The sequence below is a fragment of the Sinocyclocheilus anshuiensis genome, unplaced genomic scaffold (genome assembly GCF_001515605.1).
Source record: "Sinocyclocheilus anshuiensis isolate Anshui unplaced genomic scaffold, SAMN03320099.WGS_v1.1 scaffold886, whole genome shotgun sequence".
Taxonomy (NCBI): domain Eukaryota; kingdom Metazoa; phylum Chordata; class Actinopteri; order Cypriniformes; family Cyprinidae; genus Sinocyclocheilus; species Sinocyclocheilus anshuiensis.
In genome coordinates, this window is record NW_015536542.1 from 1250312 (window position 1) to 1270679 (window position 20368).

Sequence of the window (20368 nt, forward strand, 5' to 3'; positions counted from 1 at the left end):
TGGGTGGGTTTAGGGATCAGGGGGTGGAGACGGGTAGGTATATGTAAGGTAGGAGGAGTTGGATCTGGATCCAACCACGCCCCCTGGATCTTGTGTTCTGTAGTGAGGACTATCGCTTGCGCACGGCGTTCAGCCAATCACACGCCACTCCGCAAAGAGACCGCCCATATCGTACCGCATGTCAGGCAACTTAAGTACAACCGCGTGTTTTCATTTTCTGTGATAGTGCAATTGTAGTTTATTTTAAATGAATGGAGGTAAGCATATGTACTTGTTTTATCCTTCCGTCAGCATTTTATTGTGCTTGCCTGTCTGTTTGGCCTGCTTATTTTTTGTACACATGTGCAGACGTCTTCTCAACTAGGAAGTAGCTGCTGCTACAGTATCAGTGTAAAGGTGCTGTTTGTGTACGTTTGATGCTTGTTTTTATGAAAGGGGTCGAAGTTCTACTTTGCTTCCATTAACACTTTTATTCTTATCTATCTGTATCAGTAGATGTCATCAGCCTGATGCACGAGACGAAACATGACCTTGACCCATATATCTCACTTTACATTAACAAAATCCACCAGTGTATGTCATCAAAACTTCAACTTGAATTTGTGGCTTTATTATTTCTGCATTCATTTATATAGATCAGATCAGTGTCCATGAATGGTGAAACTCTTCTGTTCTGGAGTCAGTAACAGTTGCAGCCCCCTCCTTATCTTTATTTGCAGGTTTCTCAGAAAAGGATGATTAGACAACAAGCATTTTTTTTTACAAAATATTGTAACACACAGTTGACTATATGTATTTTTAGCAATGAATTATGGACATGAAGTTAAGTTCTATATATTCTGCCAACTCAAAGTAGTACCATGTTTTTTTGCAGGTGTACCATGCTACTACCACCTTTTTCAGCAACACTTGGATTGCTTGTCAACTTATCAATGGTTTTGCAGTAAATATCTATTCATTACAGGTTCTCATGAATATGCGGATTGCATTGCTGCTGCTCTCAGTATGTTCAGAGACAGTCTTTTGCTTCAGTCATGGAAAAGTTGAAGTGGCTTGTGGGGACATGACACCCCAACATGACTCTGACCCCAGCACCAAACATCCACCATTCAACATCATAGCAGACAAATCCCAGTTCAGCCCAGGAGATGAAATCAAAGGTAGGAATGCTGTAGCAGTATTTTGGTACTTGTCATATGTTAAGGCTTTTAAAATATTGCAGATATATGTTGAAAATATATCAACTGTTGTTCATATTTACAGTGACATTATCAATGGCGTCTTCAGAGGGCAAACATTACTTTAAAGGATTCCTCATAGAAGCAAGAAATGCTGGGGATCTTAATGAAATCGTTGGATCGTTTAAGTTAATCAGTCCTGACATATCTCAGCTTCTTAAGTGTGACAATAAAGAGGTCAGTGATTACAGAATCCTTTTATTGAGAACAAAATATTTACTACAAGACCTAAAAAAATAACACTGTATACACAATATAGTATAATTATACACAATAATTAAAATTATTAATGCACTCCGCCACATCCAGACCTGTACATCATCTTACATTGCGTGCATTTGCTTAGTGACAAACATGATGCAGGACAACGACTCGTGTGGGATGTAGCCTATTAAAATTCAATTATATGCCCCCAAAATTTAAGATGTTTTTTTTTTCTTCTTATATTTACATCATATGATATAGTTTAGCAATATCACACGAACAAGAGTGCTGTTTTTCCCTCATATTTGCACAATTGCAAATGTGATATTGGTTTTGTAATGTAGTTTAATAAACAAGAAGTTAATATTGTGTTACATTTTAGACACAGTATTGTAAATATTGTCTGTTTTGCTCACTAATGAAAATAGTTCCAAATAGAGCCACAGCAGAACAGCAGTGTTTCGTTACGTTTTTGAACAAATTGAGTTAGCCAATGATTCAGTGACCCATTCACTAGCTTCATTCTTGTATGAATTGGCTGTTTGAACAAATCGGATGAATGAATGAATGACTCACTCATTAAGACTATATGTATGTATTAGTGAGTGTATATATTTTTTAGTATTCTAGTATTTGTTACTGACTGAATTAAATAATATATGAAATTAAAGTACAAAGTCCCTTTTTTTTCTTCGTTATTCGTCATTTTCAATATTCACAGGGCTCTGCTGTGAGTCATACCAGTGATTCCCATAAGACTGAGGTCCAGGTGATCTGGGTAGCACCATCGGACTCTCCTTCCAGTGTGCAGTTTCTGTAAGTATTCAATGCTGTTTTTACTCAACTTGTTAGTTATGAAAATTTATGTAGGTTTTACTTTCAGGGTAACTGTTGCTCGAGGCTATAAAGAATTTTGGGTGAAGATTCCAGGTCCCGTGGTGTCCCAAAATGGTGCAGCTCCTCCACCACAAACTACCTTTGGTGGGTCCATTGGTGCCCAAACCACAACTTCCACAATACTGTCACATTCGGTGAGTCAAACGATGATAAAGTTACTGGAGTGGCAGTTTACACACTGTCATGAGTTTGTGACCCTTTCAGCCTCAAAATATTTGGAATATCTAAATAATACTAATAAATAATAATATTCTCATCTCCTCTTCAGTTCACTTCTGAGGGCTGTGGAGGCAGAAAGTCCTGTCTGAGAGATCCAGAGGGCTGTGACCCACAAAATGACACTACGTGTCACTTCCTGTCTTTTAGTGCATTGGGAAGTAATGTGATGTTTGAGCTCAGTGGACCTGCAGAGGGTTATGTGTCCTTTGCCTTATCACAGGACAAATGGATGGTAATATAGACAGACGCTTATAATAATTTCCTATTTCACATCTTATTGTATAACAAATATAACTTTGACCTTTTGTAGCATGACACACACTATAATCTCTGGTGAATAAGTATGAAAATAGGGTTATTATAGTTAACTAAAACGGTAAAAAATATTACCGTTGCTTGAAATAGAAAATAAAAATAAATTAAATATTATGTGATAACATAAATAAAATATGAAAAAAAAATATATAAAATAACTAAAATTAAACTGAAATAAAAAAATTACAGACAAAAAAAAATGACAACACAACAAAATGAATAAAACTTTATCTAAAATTAAAATGAAATCGAAAGATAAAAACTAATTCAAAATATTATTAAAAACTTTAATAGTTTATCTATGATAGTAAAATAACACTGTGAAATATTATTATGCCTTTGAATGACTAATAGTATGAATTAGCATAAATAATAGCAAATTTGTGTTGCATTTCAGGGGAACGATGATGTCTATTTGTGTATCAGAGACACAGACAGAGTTGACATCAAGGCTGCATATGTTTCTGGACGGACGCACCCGATAATCTCTTCACAGGTATAATTGTATTGATTGAACAGTGAAAATTTCTAACAAACAGCACACACAGAAGAAGATGATTAGCAGAATGTCAATGCTGTTCTTTTTCAAACAATGAAAGTGAATATTGACAACCAAGGTTTTTGTTTAACAACAAAGTAAATAAATTTACTTCTGCTTCTCATACAATACTATCGTATGACTTCAGAACATTCGGAAAATAAGCTTTATTGCTTTTCAATAATTTTTTTAAGCTTGACAGCCCTGGTACTCTTTTTATGTTCAATGGAAGAAAGAAAGAACTATCTAAAACAATTAAATATAAAAAACTCCAAGAGATCATTAATATGCATTGATCTGTGGTCTATTCATTCTTAGAACATTTTGAAAGGCATAGCATGGAGGCTCTCAGATGGAGTGATTCAGTGTAGCTTCCGCAGAGACATACACCTCCCACCTGAGAATCTGAATAGGTTCGATCTGGACCAGATGTACTACCTCTTTATGGCTCATGGTAGAGCTGAAGATGGTGAGATATTGCATTTTTTGTTTCTTTGTTGTTGTTTGTTTTCATTGATAAGTAGTGTCAAAAGACTTGTTTCTCTTTTTCCAGGGCGAACCCATCGACATGACCACCAGCCTATAATTTCAACCTATCGGGCAGCCATAACGGGACCTCCTGAGGATCTAACTGGTTCTCGATCACCCCTGCTCATCAAATATCATGGTGAGGACAAATAATAAAATTCTGCATACTGAATGTGATTTATAATATGCTATTAAGTGAGCTTTACAGTGCATTTCAATGCATTTAAATGTATCAAACAATTTTCACCTGGCCTGCAACAAAAAAAAAACTACAAAAAAAAAGAAAATCCTCTAAATTTACATTGACATTTACATTGAAGAATATCCTGCGGGTGGACATTTTGGGGCCCGAGTTGTTATTGTTGTTTGAAACTATTAATAATTGTTAGTTTGAATTGTTACAAAAATCTATAAGAATTGTTAATTGAAATAAAGCTGAAATAAAATAAAACATTAATATTAAATAAAAAAATAACTGAAATGAAAATTAGAAATGTTGACATGGCATCTAACTGAAATAATTGGTTTATGTTTGGTTTAAATTGGTTTATGTTGAAGTACAAAAATTAGTAAACTAAAACTCAAATAAAAATGAATGCTAAATAAAAACAAAAATAGCAAAAGCACATAAAATTACTTAAACTAAAAATAAAACTGAAAATATAAAAATAAAAGCAAAAATGTTAAGTACTGTGAGATCTCATGTTACAAAATTTAAAATAAATGCGATCAAATAAATGAAAATGTAAAAATAAAAGCTAATTAAATATAGTACCATGTACTATAATAGTATATAAATAATACTCAAATAAAACAGTTTTGGGCTCTTGGGGCAGGAAACATCAATCAGCAAACACCCAGAACACGCTAGTATTCTCATAGTAATGCCCTTGTGGCATCATTTACAAAAATCTAAAAGTTTTATAGATAACATCTGGTTTCTGCAGACTGATCTGAGACTCATTGTCTGTTTGTATCTACAGGGGCTTTCATGCTGATCGCCTGGACATCGACGGTCAGTGCTGGTGTCATCATGGCACGATACTTCAAACCTGATTGGCCTGAAAGGAATATTTTGGGGCAGAAGGTCTGGTTTCAGGTAGGTGCTTATTTGATACAATGAGGATTTCAGCAAAGTTTCACATGTGCATCATATTCAAGGCTTCTGTTTCCACAGTTACATCGAATGCTAATGACCATCACAGTTCTGCTCACCTTGGTCGGCTTTGTTTTGCCTTTTATGTACAGAGGAGGCTGGAGCAAGGTAACACACACACCAACACGCACATAAATGTGAGTAATACTCATGCTTTAAGAGTGTGTCATATTTTCACCCCCTTCATCACACACCTCTGACTGTTCAACACTGCTGCCAATGTGTCAGACCCACATGCTGCCTGCTCAGAATAAAAAGCAGGCGAATGAATATCCCATGTTCATTAGAAGCGACCCACCATGTGGCATCTTTTTGGCCCATTTCTGAAAAACACACCCACTTTTCCTCAAGGATTAATCAAGCACAGTGTTGATTGAGTGTCTTATTAAGTCTGCAAGTGTTGGTTTATTTGAGCTTCAAGCCGACACGTGTATCCATCCGTAAGGACACATTTGTGACTCAACAGGGGCATCTGTGACATCCCTCTTGCCAAAGTATCTGTCAGGTTCTGTCACTTCCTGTGTATGACCAGCAGAGGACGCCCTGTTCCATGGCAACGGTCGCCAAACCTGCCCCCACACAAAATAATACCCATTAACCTTGTACTTTTGCACCCTTTGAAAAGCTGTTTCCTGTCATAACTAATTTCTTCATGAAGTTTGTTGAATCAAAGTTTGTTGACAACTTTAGCTTCATGTGTACAGTGGATTCTAATCTGTATTCTGTTGTCCACAGCGTGCGGGCATACACCCCTATTTGGGCTGTGTTGTCATGGCACTCGCTGTCATCCAACCTGTCATGGCACTTTTCAGACCTGCGCCAGATGCCTCAAGGTAAATCCTGGTAACAGTACAGCGCATTCACAATACAGCCAAGAAAGGAAATGTCCAGAATGAACTATTAGCATACAACGCAGTATTTACTATGTACTGCATATTTTCTAATCTATTTTTTTTTTTCAGTATATTACACATCAAATATGTTACATTAAGTGTTTATGCTAAATTGTCACAATACATTGCTGTGTTGCCATATTGTTGTCAAATTGGGATAAAATGTCACACAATCTGGCAAATGTTGTGGATCATCTGGGTTTTCTATTACATAGTGTGTGAGAAATAGTATGAGAATTATGGTATTCTGAACATATACAGAGCTCTTAATTTGTTTTTATAAGGATATTTTAAATGCCTTTTGTACACTACTGTTTCAAATAAATGAATACTTTTTTTTCCCAGCAAGGACACATTAATAAGTCACAGTAAAGACATTTATATGGTTACAAAAGATTTCTATTTTAAATAAGGTTCTGAAAAAAATGTATCAGTTTATTATATACATATTATATATATATATATATATATATATATATATAAATACCTGTATAGATATTATGCAGCACAACTGTTTTCAACATTGATAATAATAAGTAATATTTCTTGAGCTCCAAATCAGCATATCAGAATGATTTCTGACTAATGGCTGCTACAAATTTGCCTTTGCTAATCACAGGAATAATTTACATTTTAAAATATGTAAAAATAGAAAACAATTATTTTAAATTCTAATAATATTACATAATATAACTGTATAGTGTTTCATAAAACTGTATTTTTGATCAAATAAATTCAGCCTTGGTGAGCATAAGAGACATTTTTTTTTAATCTTACCAATCCCAGATTTCTTACTGAACTGAACATTCTACAAAGCATCTGAATCCTGTGTCAGTGACTATAATACGTTATAAAAATGTTGAACACACAGTATGCATACTGCAAAAATAGTATGAGTTGTATGATGGTATGACATTTGAACATACACAAATCCCTTTTGTTTGTCAGGAGCTTTATTACTTGTGAATGGTGAACACAGTATACATATTGCAAAAGTTAGTATGACATTAAGTAATTCCAGTATACAGGGCTGTCTGTTGAGGTCTATACTATTTTAGAAACGGTGTAGATCACTAATTCATAATATTAATTTTGATTAAAATAGTCATGTTTTTACATGTGTTTTCTGTATAACCTGCTCTCAGGAGATATATCTTCAACTGGATGCATTTTGGGACAGGAACAGTTGCTCAAGTCGTGGCTGGTAAGAAACAATGATGTCAAAAGTCTCAAATGGGTTATTATGTGACTCAGATCCATTTTAACAACAATGCTGCCAACAGAAAGCGGCTAAGTTCAATATAATTGAGTTTTGACAATTTTTTTTTTTTATTATTGTAGTTGATTGCGTATCATATAATATTTTATAGTTTGCTTTTATGGAGGCTAGCCTGTTTTTATGTCTGGTGTTATGATTTATAATATTAGTTCAGGGTGCCTGAAATATTAGCAGTATGTGTTTTTAAACACTGTCATAACCAAGCTGTGTGTTTTCATGATTTAGTTGTCACCATCTTCCTCGGGATCCATCAGCAAGCTCTGTCCCTGCCTGCTCCGTGGTCCACAGGGGTCTTGGCATTCCTTGTGGTGTGGTTTGTGCTGGCAGATTTGGTTCTGGAAGTCCATCGAAGGGGGTTTTTACCTATAGGTCAGTAAACCACCCTCAGTCATGTGTTCTGTACCTGGATTCCTTTTCAGAGCATTTATTTATTGTATGAGTAGTGTTTCTTTGCATCTATGCAGGAAATCGGTTGTGCTGTATGAATCCATTAAATTGTAAAAGGTTTTATTATACTGCATTAGTAATTGACATGTTGGGTTGAATGCTAATCAGTTTGAAATGCCACAACCTTTCAGAGCAAAACAATATGTTTTTAAACTAGAAAAAAAAGACATGTTATTTGTGGATGCATTATTCTTTATTGTAAAGGTGATTATTTCTTATATACAGTGCTGCTTGAAAGTTTGTGAACCTTTTAGAATTTTCTATATTTCTGCATGAATATGACCCAAAACATCATCAGATGTTCACAAAAGTCCTAAAGGTAGACTAAGAGAACCCAATCAAACAAATGAGACAAAAATACATACTTTGTAAATTATTTATTGATAAAAATGATCCAGTATTATATATCTGTGAGTGGATAAACTCTTGCTTTCAGTATCTGGTGTGACCCTCTTGTGCAGCAATAACAGCAACTAAATGTTTCCGGTAACTGCTGATCAGTCCTGCAAAATGACATGGAGGAAATTTAGCCCATTCCTCAATACAGAACAGCGTCAGCTCTGGGATGTCGGTGGGTTTCTTCACATGAACTGCTTTCTTCAAGTCCTTCCACAACATTTCAATTGGATTAAGGTCCAGAATTTGACTCAGTCATTCCAAAACATCAACTTTGTTCTTCTTTAACCATTCATTGGTAGAACAACTTGTGTTCTTGGGGTCGTTGTCTTGCTGCATGACCCACTTTCTCTGGAGATTCAGTTCACAGACAGATGTCCTGACATTTTCCCTTAGAATTTGCTGGTATAATTCAGAATTCATTGTTTCATCAATGATGGCAAGCCGTCCTGGCCCAGATGCAGCAAAACAGGCCCAAACCATGATACTACCACCACCATGTTTCACAGATGGGATAAGGTTTTATGCTTTAAGGTTTCAGTATGTTCTTTTCTCCAAACATAACGTTTCTCATTTAAACCAAAATGTTTTTTTTTTGTCTCATCCATCCACAAAACATTTTTCCAATAGCCCTCTGGCTTGTCCATGTGTTCTTCAGCAAACTACAGATGGGCAGCAATGTTCTTTTTGGAGAGCAGTGGCGTTCTCCTTGCAACTTGTTCAGTGTTCTCCCGATGGTGGACTCATGAACATTAACATCAGCCAAAGTGAGAGAGACTTTTATTTGCTTAGAAGTTACCCTGGGATCCTTTGTCACTTCACGTACCATTACACGTTTTGCTTTTGGAATGGTCTTTGTTGATCGAGCACTCCTGGGGAGGATAGCAATTGTCTTGAATTTCCTCCATTTGTACACAATCTGTTTGACTGTGGATTTGTGGATTCCAAACTCTTTGGAGATGGTTTTATAACCTTTTCCAGTCTGATGAGCAACAACAGATCTTTTTCTGAGGTCCTCAGAAATCTCCTTTGTCCGTGCCATGATACACTTCCACAAACATGTGTTGTGAAGTTCAGGCTTTGCTAGATCCCGGTTCTTTAAATAAAACAGGGCACACACTGACATCTGATTGAAAACATCTCGGAACAGATGTAGCCTAATTTCACCTTCAGATTAACTACTAATCCTACATACTTTTGTCACTCACAGATATGTAATATTGGATCAATTTCCTGAATAAATAAATGACCAAGTATAATATTTTGTCTCCTTTGTTTGATTGGGTTCTCTTTGTCTACTTTTAGGAACTGTGTGAATAACTGATGGTGCTTTGGGTCATATTTATGCAGAAATCAAAAAATTCTAAAAGGTATTATAATTATTATTTATTAATGGTAGTAGTGCATTTTATGTGTATGTGTTTTTCAGGTAAATATTTAAAAAATGTCAAAATCTACACTGAACATATCAATTTTGACGACAAAGAGGAGGTTGTGTTTGTTCCTGATGAGAATGAGACTTATAGCATGGTGAGTTGAGTTTGTGTTTACTTGTTCATGATAAACATGTGCATTTCATTAATGATACTGTATATTAATGCAATATGTCCATTGCATTTTCTTTTTTCTTTTTCCAGGAATCTTGTTTTAAAAACATAGTTCTGGCTATTTATCTCTGTGGAAATCTGGGATTTCTGACTACTCTCCTTTGGAGTATCAGAGCAGTATGACACAATCTCAGCAGTCGTTTCCACATTTAGTCTCTGGAACTTTAACTAATCGTGCCTATTTTAAAACAAGCCAAAGAAATATGGAGTAAGATTGATTTATGACGGGCCACCTGTCAATTTACAGTGATCATTAGAATGAATTTGTCTGATTTGAAATTGCATTTCTTGACTGCTTAGGTATAAATCAATTTAGTATATATTTTTTAGCACTTTTTGTAATTAATGTTTTTATTATATATGTACACAATGGCTAACCTATAAAATTATTTGTAGTAAAGAACAATGTCAGCTTGTTATTTAAATGTCTGTTCCTGATCTGCTTTAAGTTTGTATTGCATCTGAAGAACATTTTTTCCTTTGTGTGATTTGGTGACCGCATTTAATTAACAATGTTTACAGATCGGTCTTGATGCTGTGTATGTCTTTTTCTAAATATGAAATAATCATGTTTTAACCACCTTATTCTAGATTCTAGTGCCTAATATTGATTTGTGGATTTAAAGACTGTTACTGTTGCCTGAAATGTAAATATTATTAACAGTGTATCCATTCTGTACAAAGACTGAATATAGTTTGGATGAAGTGGACCATTTATTTGAAGTTTTTGCACAGATGACAATCTGTGACAGATCAATCATCTTTTTAAATAAAACTTGTGAAATTAAACTGTGTTGCTAGATTTCTCTTCTAGAATATGTTCATACATTTTGTATTAATATGTGTCTTTACACTGTTATTTTAGCCCTTTAGGATCATGGGTAGCTGTGCTGCTGGCTCTCTATTTTAAACTTTTGATGAATTAATTATTTCAAAGGCTGCCAAAGTAATGTGTGTGCAGTAATTCTGTGTATGAGGAAGTTTTTTCTCCTGTGAAGAGTTATTTTAATACAAAGACAATATGGTGCGGTTCCTCGTCAACATAATCAACTGTTTTAGTATAAATTGACAACTGCCTTTAATTGACATTTATTTCTTAATTTGTATTTTGAACACGGTTGTTCAAACGGTATGCAAAGCAAGTATATTCTTGAGACTGACTTGGATTCAAATTTTAGCAAGCAACACTGTTTTATAAGCATGGCGGTTTGACATAAATATACACAATCCGTGGACAACAAAGCAACAGGTCATTTTTAAATAATAGATTATTTTCTAAGATTAATATCATTACTAAATACTAGATTTAAGCTTTTCATACTAAGTATAACTGAAGTACTGAAATGTAATCTGGAAATGTAGTCCTATATTATTAGAGCAATCATAGCAATCAAATTCAGATCAATTCTTTAAAAAAGGAATAGTCCTTTGTCAAAAGATACTAATTGATCTGTTTTCAGTGATATTTAACAAAATACATAGATTTTGTATACATTTTCACTTAAATTTTATCCTAAAACCCTGTAATACTGCTTCATATTTTCATATAATTTAGGGATATACAAACATTGCCTTACAAGAAAATACAATATGAATATACAGTACATATTCTCCTCAACTTCGTAGACAAAACACTAAAAATATGGTTTATAAGTCTCCAGATACCTCGTCAAAGAGGAATCACAAATATGCATGAAACGGTACATTCAAATAACATTTAGGCATCTCGGCATATGCAGATTTTTTTTCTGGATCAATAACAAAGTCACACAAGCAGCAGTAGCAAGTGTATATGCTGTCACAATAAACAGACGAGTGTGAGCATTGAAAATTCTCTCACGTAAAACAGCTGCAAAGTGATCAGTGTCCAATTTTACTCATTGTTCACAAACTCCCCTGCCTCCCAGCGCAGCGCCATGGAACTTTTACGTCGGCCTCCAGTATAGGGTTCAAGAAACTATAGGACAATGAAAGTTAGTTCTCTTTGAAAACATTTCTACAACCTCTGAGCAACCTAATATAAACAGTTTTATTTTTAGTTACAGATCATTTCAATTCCATATAGTAGATATATGTAACTAAATTCAACTTTTATTGTGACACTGCACATATGTTTTCATATACTTACTCGATGATCACATGACAAAGCTGAACGATCCATTCTGCATGTTCTCATTGGAGATGAAGGGGATGATTTACATTTAATTGGCACATCATCTGAAAATAAATTAACAACCAAGAATGAACAGATCATTTTCTGACAACATTTCATGACATGCATGTGTTTGCAGTCTTAGTGATGTTGTCATTACTTCAGATCAATGGAATGAAAAATTTTGTCTATTTCTCTGTTAACATGCAGTACCTGTAAACGATGAGCTGTCCAAATGGTTTGGAGACATCAAGAAGTGATCCTTCGAGTAAATACTGGCCCTTTGATGCTTGAGTTCCTCTTCTCGCTGCTTCACCATCTTAATCTCCTCATCAACTAGAGATATCGAACTCCTGGACCGCAGCTTGAAAAACGGGTTGTTGAGGAACATCTTCTCCTGGGTTTCCTCAGAGACATAATTCAAGTTTAACTCAGATGCACTTCGAATGGTGAGGTTTGATGTCTCCAAAATGATGACATTAGGGCTGTCTTCAGGTCTCCAGTCAGCAGATTTGGAGGACACCATCTTTCCATGCCGTGGACTTGGAGGGAAAGGCTCTGGCTCAAGAATAATAACATTGTTGGCGCTCAAGTCTTGTTTCTGTGCGCTCTTGGTTGGTGAGGAGGTGATGATGAAACAAGGCGTCTTGAGAGACTTGGATAAACTTTCCTCATCATCCTGGTCTTCAAACATCTTCCTTTTCTCATTGACTTCTTGGCATAGGTTTCCAGTGTTAAAGTTGGCCGTTCTTGGCCTCATCTGTACACAGTCACTGGAGTATGATTTTGACATTCCCCTCTCACGCCTCAGGTTCTCCTCACGCTCCATGGTTAGGCGAATCTCCTTCTCAATTTGGGTCTCTGGGTCATCAAACGGTGATCTGTAACTAGAGTCGTCCAGACCTGAATCCTCAGAGCAAGGGCTGAACTGGGTGTGCACGTAATCCTCTACAAGCGTCAAGCTCTCAAGGTCCCTCTTGGGCCTTTTGATGTTGCGGACTGGTGTATACATGAAGCTGTGCAGTATACCTTGGCAGGTGACAGATCGAGTTGTTGGTGTGCTTGGATGGTGCGTCAAGTTTTTCGTTTGCTCTTCGATCTCTAGCCACTGTTGGCGAGCAACTTTGAAATCCACATGTTCTGTGCTGACGTTCTCGCTTTTCATTTCCTGAATCACACAATAATCTTTCGGCACCTTTTTGCTGGAATCGGATTTGACAGAATCAAATGAATTGTTCTTGTGGGTTGCTGAGCCTCGTCCAAGCTCCTCATCGTCTTCGGAAATCTTGGACAAGCCATGAAACAGTGTGGAAGGACTGTAAGATATATCTTGCGGTTGCTGAACTGGCTCATTCTCCGGTTGTTCTAGCACTTCTTCTCCCAGCGGAACCTCCAGCTCTTCAGTTTCCTTTGAAGCGTCCTCAGTATTCCGTACTGCAGGTTTTTGAATAAAGAGTTCTTGTGCACTCAGCTCAAGGATGTCAATGTAGGAATCATCATCTTCCTTATTTATGGAGGAAGAGAATATGCTCCTCCATTTCTCATCGTTTTCACTGTCCGATGACACCGCAGCTATTTCGACCCGAAGACACTCTTCTAGTTCGTCTGGGTCACGGCAAGACTCTGTGGAGACATCTGACAGAACTTCCTCTTGGATGTAGTGCTCAAGGATGGTTTCTTCTGGATCCTCACATCCAAAACTTTCTAAGATGGCTTCTTGTGAGTCTATACCCAATGGGTCTAACATATCTCCATCGTCAACATTATCTGGTTGGGGTGCAATGTTCTCCAATGGTTCCTGTCTTAGTGAATCTTGCCTCTTATGCATGGCTTCATTCTCATATACGCTCTCAGCACTTGAAGGAGTGTCGGATATTGAAGAAGTAATTGACTCATTGCGGTAAAGTTCTTCTTGAGTATCCTCCAAGACAAGTGCCTCTTTTGGACTGCAAACATCTTCCAGATCATCAACCTTGGTCTCCGTAGGAGGTAAGCCTGCTAAAATATCAGCCACAACTTTTGTACTAATGGACTCTAAAGCGTCAGCATCATAACAGACTTGTTCATCTTTGTTTCCTGTGTCCTTGCTATCAGGTAACTCAGTCTCCAGGACTTCCATTTCACAGTCAATTATGTTTGCTGTGCCGGAGTTTTCACTTGTCTCCATGGTTACAGACTCAGACAGGGACTTCAGCTCTGTATGCTCTGGATTCTCAGGATGAGAGCAACCTGCAATCTCTTCCAGTCTATCCACCTCTTCAGGCTCAGTCGTAGCTCCCTGCAGGAGAAAAAGACGACAAAAAAATTCACAAGCAGCAAGATAAATCTCATTTCCCTAATCACCAAAACATTCACAGCATATCAAAGCTAATTTGCACCCACTCATGTTTAGTACAGATCTTATGTAATACATAATTTCCAAGGAAGTTTTTCAGGGCTTATTTCAGGGCTAAGTTTTCACTCTGAGGGGGTTACCTGAGCTTCAGCTGATGTGGCTCAAAGCAATATTCCTTGCAAGAGGTTCTGAGGTTAAAATCTGCTTGACTGATAACTCACAAATAATTTAAAACCACTAAAACATTTAGAAATGGTGGCACATTTGATTGCATTCTATGTTGAGTAATTTATTTCTGGTTCTTTAATGGTTCCATTAACAATTATTTTAAATTTGAGGAACAAATGCAATTCTGTTGTTAATTTTACATAAGAATTCATAAAAAAAATGTGGCACATTGTCTCCCGAGCCTTACAGTAGCCTATATTGTAGGCCTACAACCTCAATTAAGGTTAGTAGTAAGTGTGAGAATGCGATGCTGCTGCAACTGATTCAAGTTTTTCTGTATTTCCAAAAAAAACAGACTAAGAGTCCTGAGGGACCAGACTTCACTTGTCGATTCACTGGTTTTGATTCACCAAAAGATCCGACTCTTATGAATCAATATCTTGGCATTATGTTTGGAATTAGGCTTCATGTCGAGCTGTATTTTTGTGATTCTCTAAAATGAACCGGCTCATCAGAGTCATTCACTCGAGAATTAGACTTGTATGTTTCGCGCTAAAAATAATGAATGGGTCACAATTTTAGTAGGCTACTTTGCTCCGCCCACATCAATGGAAGATATGCGATTCATCCGCCATGGCCGTTTACCGATAATGAAACTTTCATTCTGAGTGAAATAACCTTACTGCAGTCACTTTTTTAATGAGATCACATAATCACAAATTTTAATGGAAACTTTAATGGGTGAGTGAAGCACTCCTAAACACGTCAAGCAACACCTGTGGTTTTTTCCCTAAACTTGAGAGTCAAATGTTGAAAGGCACCATGTTGTAATCAGGGTTGCCAGGTTTTCACAGCAAGACCCGCCCAATCGCTACTCAAAACTAGCCCAATCGCGTTTCGAAAGGGGGTCCCCCGTTAAACATCGTTCTGGAGATAACATACACGTGTTTTGGCGGGGTTCCCCTGGTAAAATTCGCATTCCATGGGCATGAAAAAAAACACAACAGTGTTAAAGTCCCCATGAAATCAAAATTAAAGTTTTTTGGGTGTTAGTATTAATATGTTAGTCTTAAGGTTATCTATAAGGCAGTGTGCTCCAAAACAGTAACAAAATTCGCATTTAGAAGATATAAGCATTCAAAGCTTTTAGTTCATCACTTCCACCAAAACGGCTCAACGATTTTTTTGTCTTCTCATCAAATCTTCTGACCAATCAAACGCTCTCTAGAAGCCGAAGCGCCCGCCCCCTACACTATAAATAGACGCTGAAGCTGCAGCTGAGATCGGTCACTTGTTCACAGAGTAGTATTTTCTGTACAGTTAATGGCACTTAGTGTACAATGTACGTGATAAGAAAAGATTCAGATAGTGTAAATATGCTTTTGATTGGTGCAAATGAGGTCTGGTTTCACGTTGTGTCACGCGAACCGCGGCATCAGTCTGATCCAGACTTTGGCTCCGGTCCAGCGACACGATCGCACGGAGCGGATCATATGCGGGAGTCGGCATATATTAAAAACTTTTAAAACTACACAGCCTCAGCATGATTATGACCACTATTTTGTTTTACTAAGAGTTTCATATTGAATCTAGGGGGTAATCTATTAGACTGTGGCTGTCAAATGCGGCTTTATCAAGCTCAACGGCTCTGACCCGTGCAGATAAACAAAACGCTATTGGATCATTTAAAAATGGGGCGGGGCTCCTCGATATGTCCCGCCCTGTCTTCCTGTTTCAGCAGAAATTACGTCACCACATAGAATAATGCTGCGTGTCTCCAAGTAGGTATAACTGCAGACCGGAGATCTCCAAAATGGGGCGTGAACTCCAAAAGTGGGCAGAACCCACACAAGCCAGCTATCCCCACCATCGTACTGGCTAACGTACGCTCTTTGGACAATAAACTGGACTACATCTGACTACTACGCTCAACTCAGAGGACTGTAAGAGACTGTTGTGTTTTTGTGTTCACGGAAACATGGCTCAACAACAGCGTTCCGGACTGCGCTATTCATCTCGATCAGCTGACATGCTATCGAGCGGACAGAGCTCGCATCGAGGGAGGTAAGACCCGCGGCGGAGGGCTTTATGTTTACATCAATGACGCGTGGTGCCGCGATGCTGTTGTGGTCTGCAAACACTGCTCACCCCTGGTGGAGTTTATGATTATTAAGTGCCGGCCGTTCTATATACCGAGGGAATATACAGCCATAATGCTCGTTGCTGTATACATCCCTCCCAGCTCCAACAACAGCAACAGGAGCGAGGCACTAAATGAACTGTACCAGCAGGAATCACCCACGAGCTCTCCTGCGAGCCGTCCCAGCGCAGCGTAGGGGAAAGATTTTACTCTATCCCTTTGTTCTAAGCAGCGGGGGCGTCCCGGGGCTCGAAATTCGCAGGATAGGAGGGGGTATTGATGCTGGGTGCAACTAAAATGGTGTCATTGTCCGGTGAGGTCCGGTTGGGGAGTTACGGAATGATCTCATATCGCATAATCTTATCAACCGTTTATCTCTTGAACTGCAACTTTCTTTACCATGCTATTCAGCGCCAATCAGATCTCCAGGCTGCAGTTATACCCTTCTCCGTGTTTCAAGGCACTTCAGGGGACATTTAAAGTAGCCCAATTCCGCGGGAATATGCGGATTTGGCAACACTGCACTGGTTGTAATTGCACAGCACTTCAAAAACCAGGTTAGTTAAGTGTTAGTTTCATTCTGCATAGAAATTCTTACCTTCTGAGCTGCACCTTTTTTTACATCTGTTTAACACATAGTGTGAAAGGTATTTTTAACGTGTACATACAGGAATTTGAAATTCACCATGGCTTCCTTGTGTATAATATGCAACATTTATACCCTAAATGAGATTATTCCAGTTTATAAGAAGAAAGTGGAAGCAATTACAGTGCACAGCATAAATGAGTACACCCCCTCTGATTATAAAATATGTATTTTCTTAATGATCACTAATATAATTCATAGAAAGATGGCAAAATTTAAATGTATTAATGTATTCTTAATAAAAACAGAGACATACATGCCATTAATATCTGTAAAATAAGAAACGTAGCCAATTTTTGTTTAAATGAAGGATTGCAGAATTGAGTACAACCTAGATTTAATTCAACCAAGTGTAATATTCTAGAACTTAATATGTCCTCCATAACTCTAAGTACACTGCTCTGACACTTCTTGGCACTGAGTGTACAAGTTCATGACAAATTTTCACATCTGTGCTGTTGAACTCCTGGAGGACGACCTCCTTAAATGCCCTGGTCTTTAATGGGGAGTGTTGCTCAGCTCGTCTCTACAGAATCTCTCACAGCATATGAAATACATGTCCAATGCCCAACAATGCAGAGAATGAGAAGAGGGTAGCATCTTCAGTTTCAGGTTTTTGTATTACATCACACAGTTGTGTGTGAATTCATGACAGCGTTGATAAAGTACAACACCTTACACCTTCAGCACTCATACATCCCTATAGAAGAGCTTTACTACCACTGAATGCCACTGTGGGAACCAGGCACTTCTCTCTGTACTCCTCCTCTAGCAACACCAGAACATTTTGGATGCTGTTAGATCCGAAATGATTGAATTGGTCTCATGAGACCAGAGTATGGATTCCCAGAAGTCTATATTTTGTAAATATGGGCCTTGGAAAAAGCTAAATGAGTTTATTGTGCTTTGGCTACAGTCGGTAGTTCTGGTGTGGATAAACAACCATGCACTTCTGCATTCTGCATCTTACTCTGTTAGATAAAGTGTCACTCTTTTCACAGCTTTTGCCGGCTTTGAGACACTTTCACAGTGTTTCTCCTGCTCTTTTTCTAGCAAAATCTCACTCATCACTAAATGAAAACTTAAAGTGAAGACCTGATTATTTCAGGGGCCTTTTCACAAGTCCATTGTTTTTGAATTGCTGTGTTACTTTGGCTATATTTTCACACTTAAAACAATAATTTGGTATTCCTCTTGTACCATTGTCCTCTTTTATGCTAATAAATAAATCTCCTGACAGTTCTCTCTCAAGTGGTTTCATTGTTGTCAGGATTAAGTCTGAGTATGATTCAGTGGGCCATATAACACTTAATTATCAAGAAATTACTTACCTTTAACAGTTTTGGTTCAACACACTTACCTGTTGATCAATACTTGCCTTAACCTTACACCAGATTTTTTGTTTTTTTCAGTTTTATTTAGTAACATTCAGGAGGGTGTACTCATTTTTGCAACACAGCATTTTATCACTTTGATAAGAAAATTGTATTTTCTTGAATAATTTTAACATTCTTCTTTGGTACACTGTCAGAAATAGGGGTACAGTAGGAGTCCATTTCTGTCCCCCAAGGTACAATCTACACTAATGTACCCCATAGGGCTTATTATTGAACCTCAAGGTACATGTATCGTTATTCTTTCCTGATTGATTTCCTGTGTATGATTCTGCCTGACTTCTTGACTCACGGTATTTGTACTCTGTACTCTGTGTTCTGACGCCTGATTGGACTGATGTTTTTGTTTGGACTCATTGCCTGCCTTTCCACTATTGTCTCTGACTCTGCCCCTGTGTATGACGAACGATCTGCCTGCTTCTCTGACTTTGACCCTCTGCCTGATTATCGACATCTGTTTAAAGCCTTGACCTTTAATAAACTTCCGCTCATGGATTCTAACCAAACTCCAGCGTCTCTGTTAAACAGCATATATATATATATATATATTTAGATGTAGGATTGCTCTTCAGAATTATAATAAATTATTTTATATAATTTAGAATTTTAAAATTAATGTAATTAAAAACGCTACAGTTCAAAAATTTGGGTTTGGGTCAGTATATATGTACTTGTGCTTACCAAGGCTGCATTTATTGTATCAAAGATGCCGTAAAAACAGTAATATTTTGACATATTTATTACAGTTCAAAATAACTGTTTTCTATTTGAATATATATTAAAATGCAATTTATTCCTGTGATGGTAAAGCTGAATTTTCAGCATCATTACTCCAGCCTTCAGTGTCACGTGATCCTTCAGAAATCATTCTAATAAGTAAACATTATAGGTTCATTCTAATATGTAAACATTTTTCCTTTCATTTCTACACACAAAAAAACCCCCTAACAAACAAAAAAACTAAAACAATGAACAGCACCATTCAACTACAGTACATATTTTCAACATATATCTAAAACATTTTAATATACAGTATGAAACATGTTCACGCAGGGATGAAATGATAATTTATTAAAAAAGATTCACTGAACGAATCATACTTACCAACCAATTTTTAAACTTACATGTTTAAATGTAACTTTTTTTACATGACTCTGATATGAACTGCTGCTTTATTTGCTTAAATGTGCAACAAAGAACGACCGTCTTTTCCATTTGGAAAATTATTAACCAAATAAAAAGCACATTAAAGCCATTACAATATGCACAATGTAAAATAATTAGTCAATATATCACCTACCTCAATCATCTAATTGTTTAACCTAATAAAAATGATTATAAAAACTAACAAATAAATAAATAGAACAGTATAATAATGTGAAGCTTTATGCCTCGTACACAACGGGACGACTATCGCACGCGCTTATCGGCGAAGTTTTTCGACGCGTCTTTTGTGTTCATACCCAAGCGATTTTCGCTGGCGATGAGCCGAATGAACGTGCAAATTCCCTCCCTGACATTAGATGGTGCTTGATGAAAAACAGAAATACCCCGGTACACACAGAATCCTATTTGATCTGCAATTCCTCTCCATAACAACTCCCTCTTATCGAGATTTTTGTAGTCGCTGTCGCGTTTGTCATAAAGCCCTTTGTGTTCAGACACCAATGAGACCAGCAGCTCTACATTCATCTTGCCTAGATGTATCTTCTTGGTCTACTTACTTCCGCTTCGTCGTTAGGTATCAATGTGTGCTCGGCAAGACCGTTTTGTGCTTGAGCACCACCAAGTCGTGTTTTACTGTAACTTCAGCAGC

The 20368-nt window shown here is 37.2% G+C and overlaps 2 protein-coding genes across 10 annotated transcripts in view; one reads left to right on the forward strand and one right to left on the reverse strand.

The window, feature by feature from the left end:
* LOC107697922 (putative ferric-chelate reductase 1) overlaps window positions 1-11264 on the forward strand; it is a 27808-nt gene extending 16544 nt beyond the window's left edge. For 3 of the 8 annotated variants that reach the window (XM_016498845.1, XM_016498828.1, XM_016498835.1), the window contains 15 exons: window positions 965-1160; window positions 1264-1415; window positions 2164-2258; window positions 2326-2473; window positions 2608-2790; window positions 3271-3369; window positions 3730-3880; window positions 3965-4078; window positions 4923-5038; window positions 5117-5203; window positions 5831-5928; window positions 7134-7192; window positions 7493-7636; window positions 9540-9640; window positions 9748-11264. In XM_016498845.1, coding sequence (XP_016354331.1) covers window positions 971-1160; window positions 1264-1415; window positions 2164-2258; window positions 2326-2473; window positions 2608-2790; window positions 3271-3369; window positions 3730-3880; window positions 3965-4078; window positions 4923-5038; window positions 5117-5203; window positions 5831-5928; window positions 7134-7192; window positions 7493-7636; window positions 9540-9640; window positions 9748-9840 — 1830 coding nt within the window. In that variant the 5' untranslated portion in view covers window positions 965-970 and the 3' untranslated portion in view covers window positions 9841-11264. Of the gene's footprint in view, window positions 1-124; window positions 258-281; window positions 397-420; window positions 574-964; window positions 1161-1263; window positions 1416-2163; window positions 2259-2325; window positions 2474-2607; window positions 2791-3270; window positions 3370-3729; window positions 3881-3964; window positions 4079-4922; window positions 5039-5116; window positions 5204-5830; window positions 5929-7133; window positions 7193-7492; window positions 7637-9539; window positions 9641-9747 lie in introns of those variants that run through there. The other 5 variants (XM_016498796.1, XM_016498810.1, XM_016498819.1 and 2 more) reach the window with 5 other exon arrangements.
* Window positions 11265-11280: 16 nt separating this feature from the next.
* LOC107697908 (uncharacterized) overlaps window positions 11281-20368 on the reverse strand; it is a 32796-nt gene continuing 23708 nt past the window's right edge. For both annotated transcript variants that reach the window (XM_016498775.1, XM_016498782.1), the window contains 3 exons: window positions 12083-14147; window positions 11846-11934; window positions 11281-11674 (listed from right to left, as the gene is read on the reverse strand). In XM_016498775.1, coding sequence (XP_016354261.1) covers window positions 11591-11674; window positions 11846-11934; window positions 12083-14147 — 2238 coding nt within the window. In that variant the 3' untranslated portion in view covers window positions 11281-11590. The remainder of the gene's footprint in view (window positions 11675-11845; window positions 11935-12082; window positions 14148-20368) is intronic.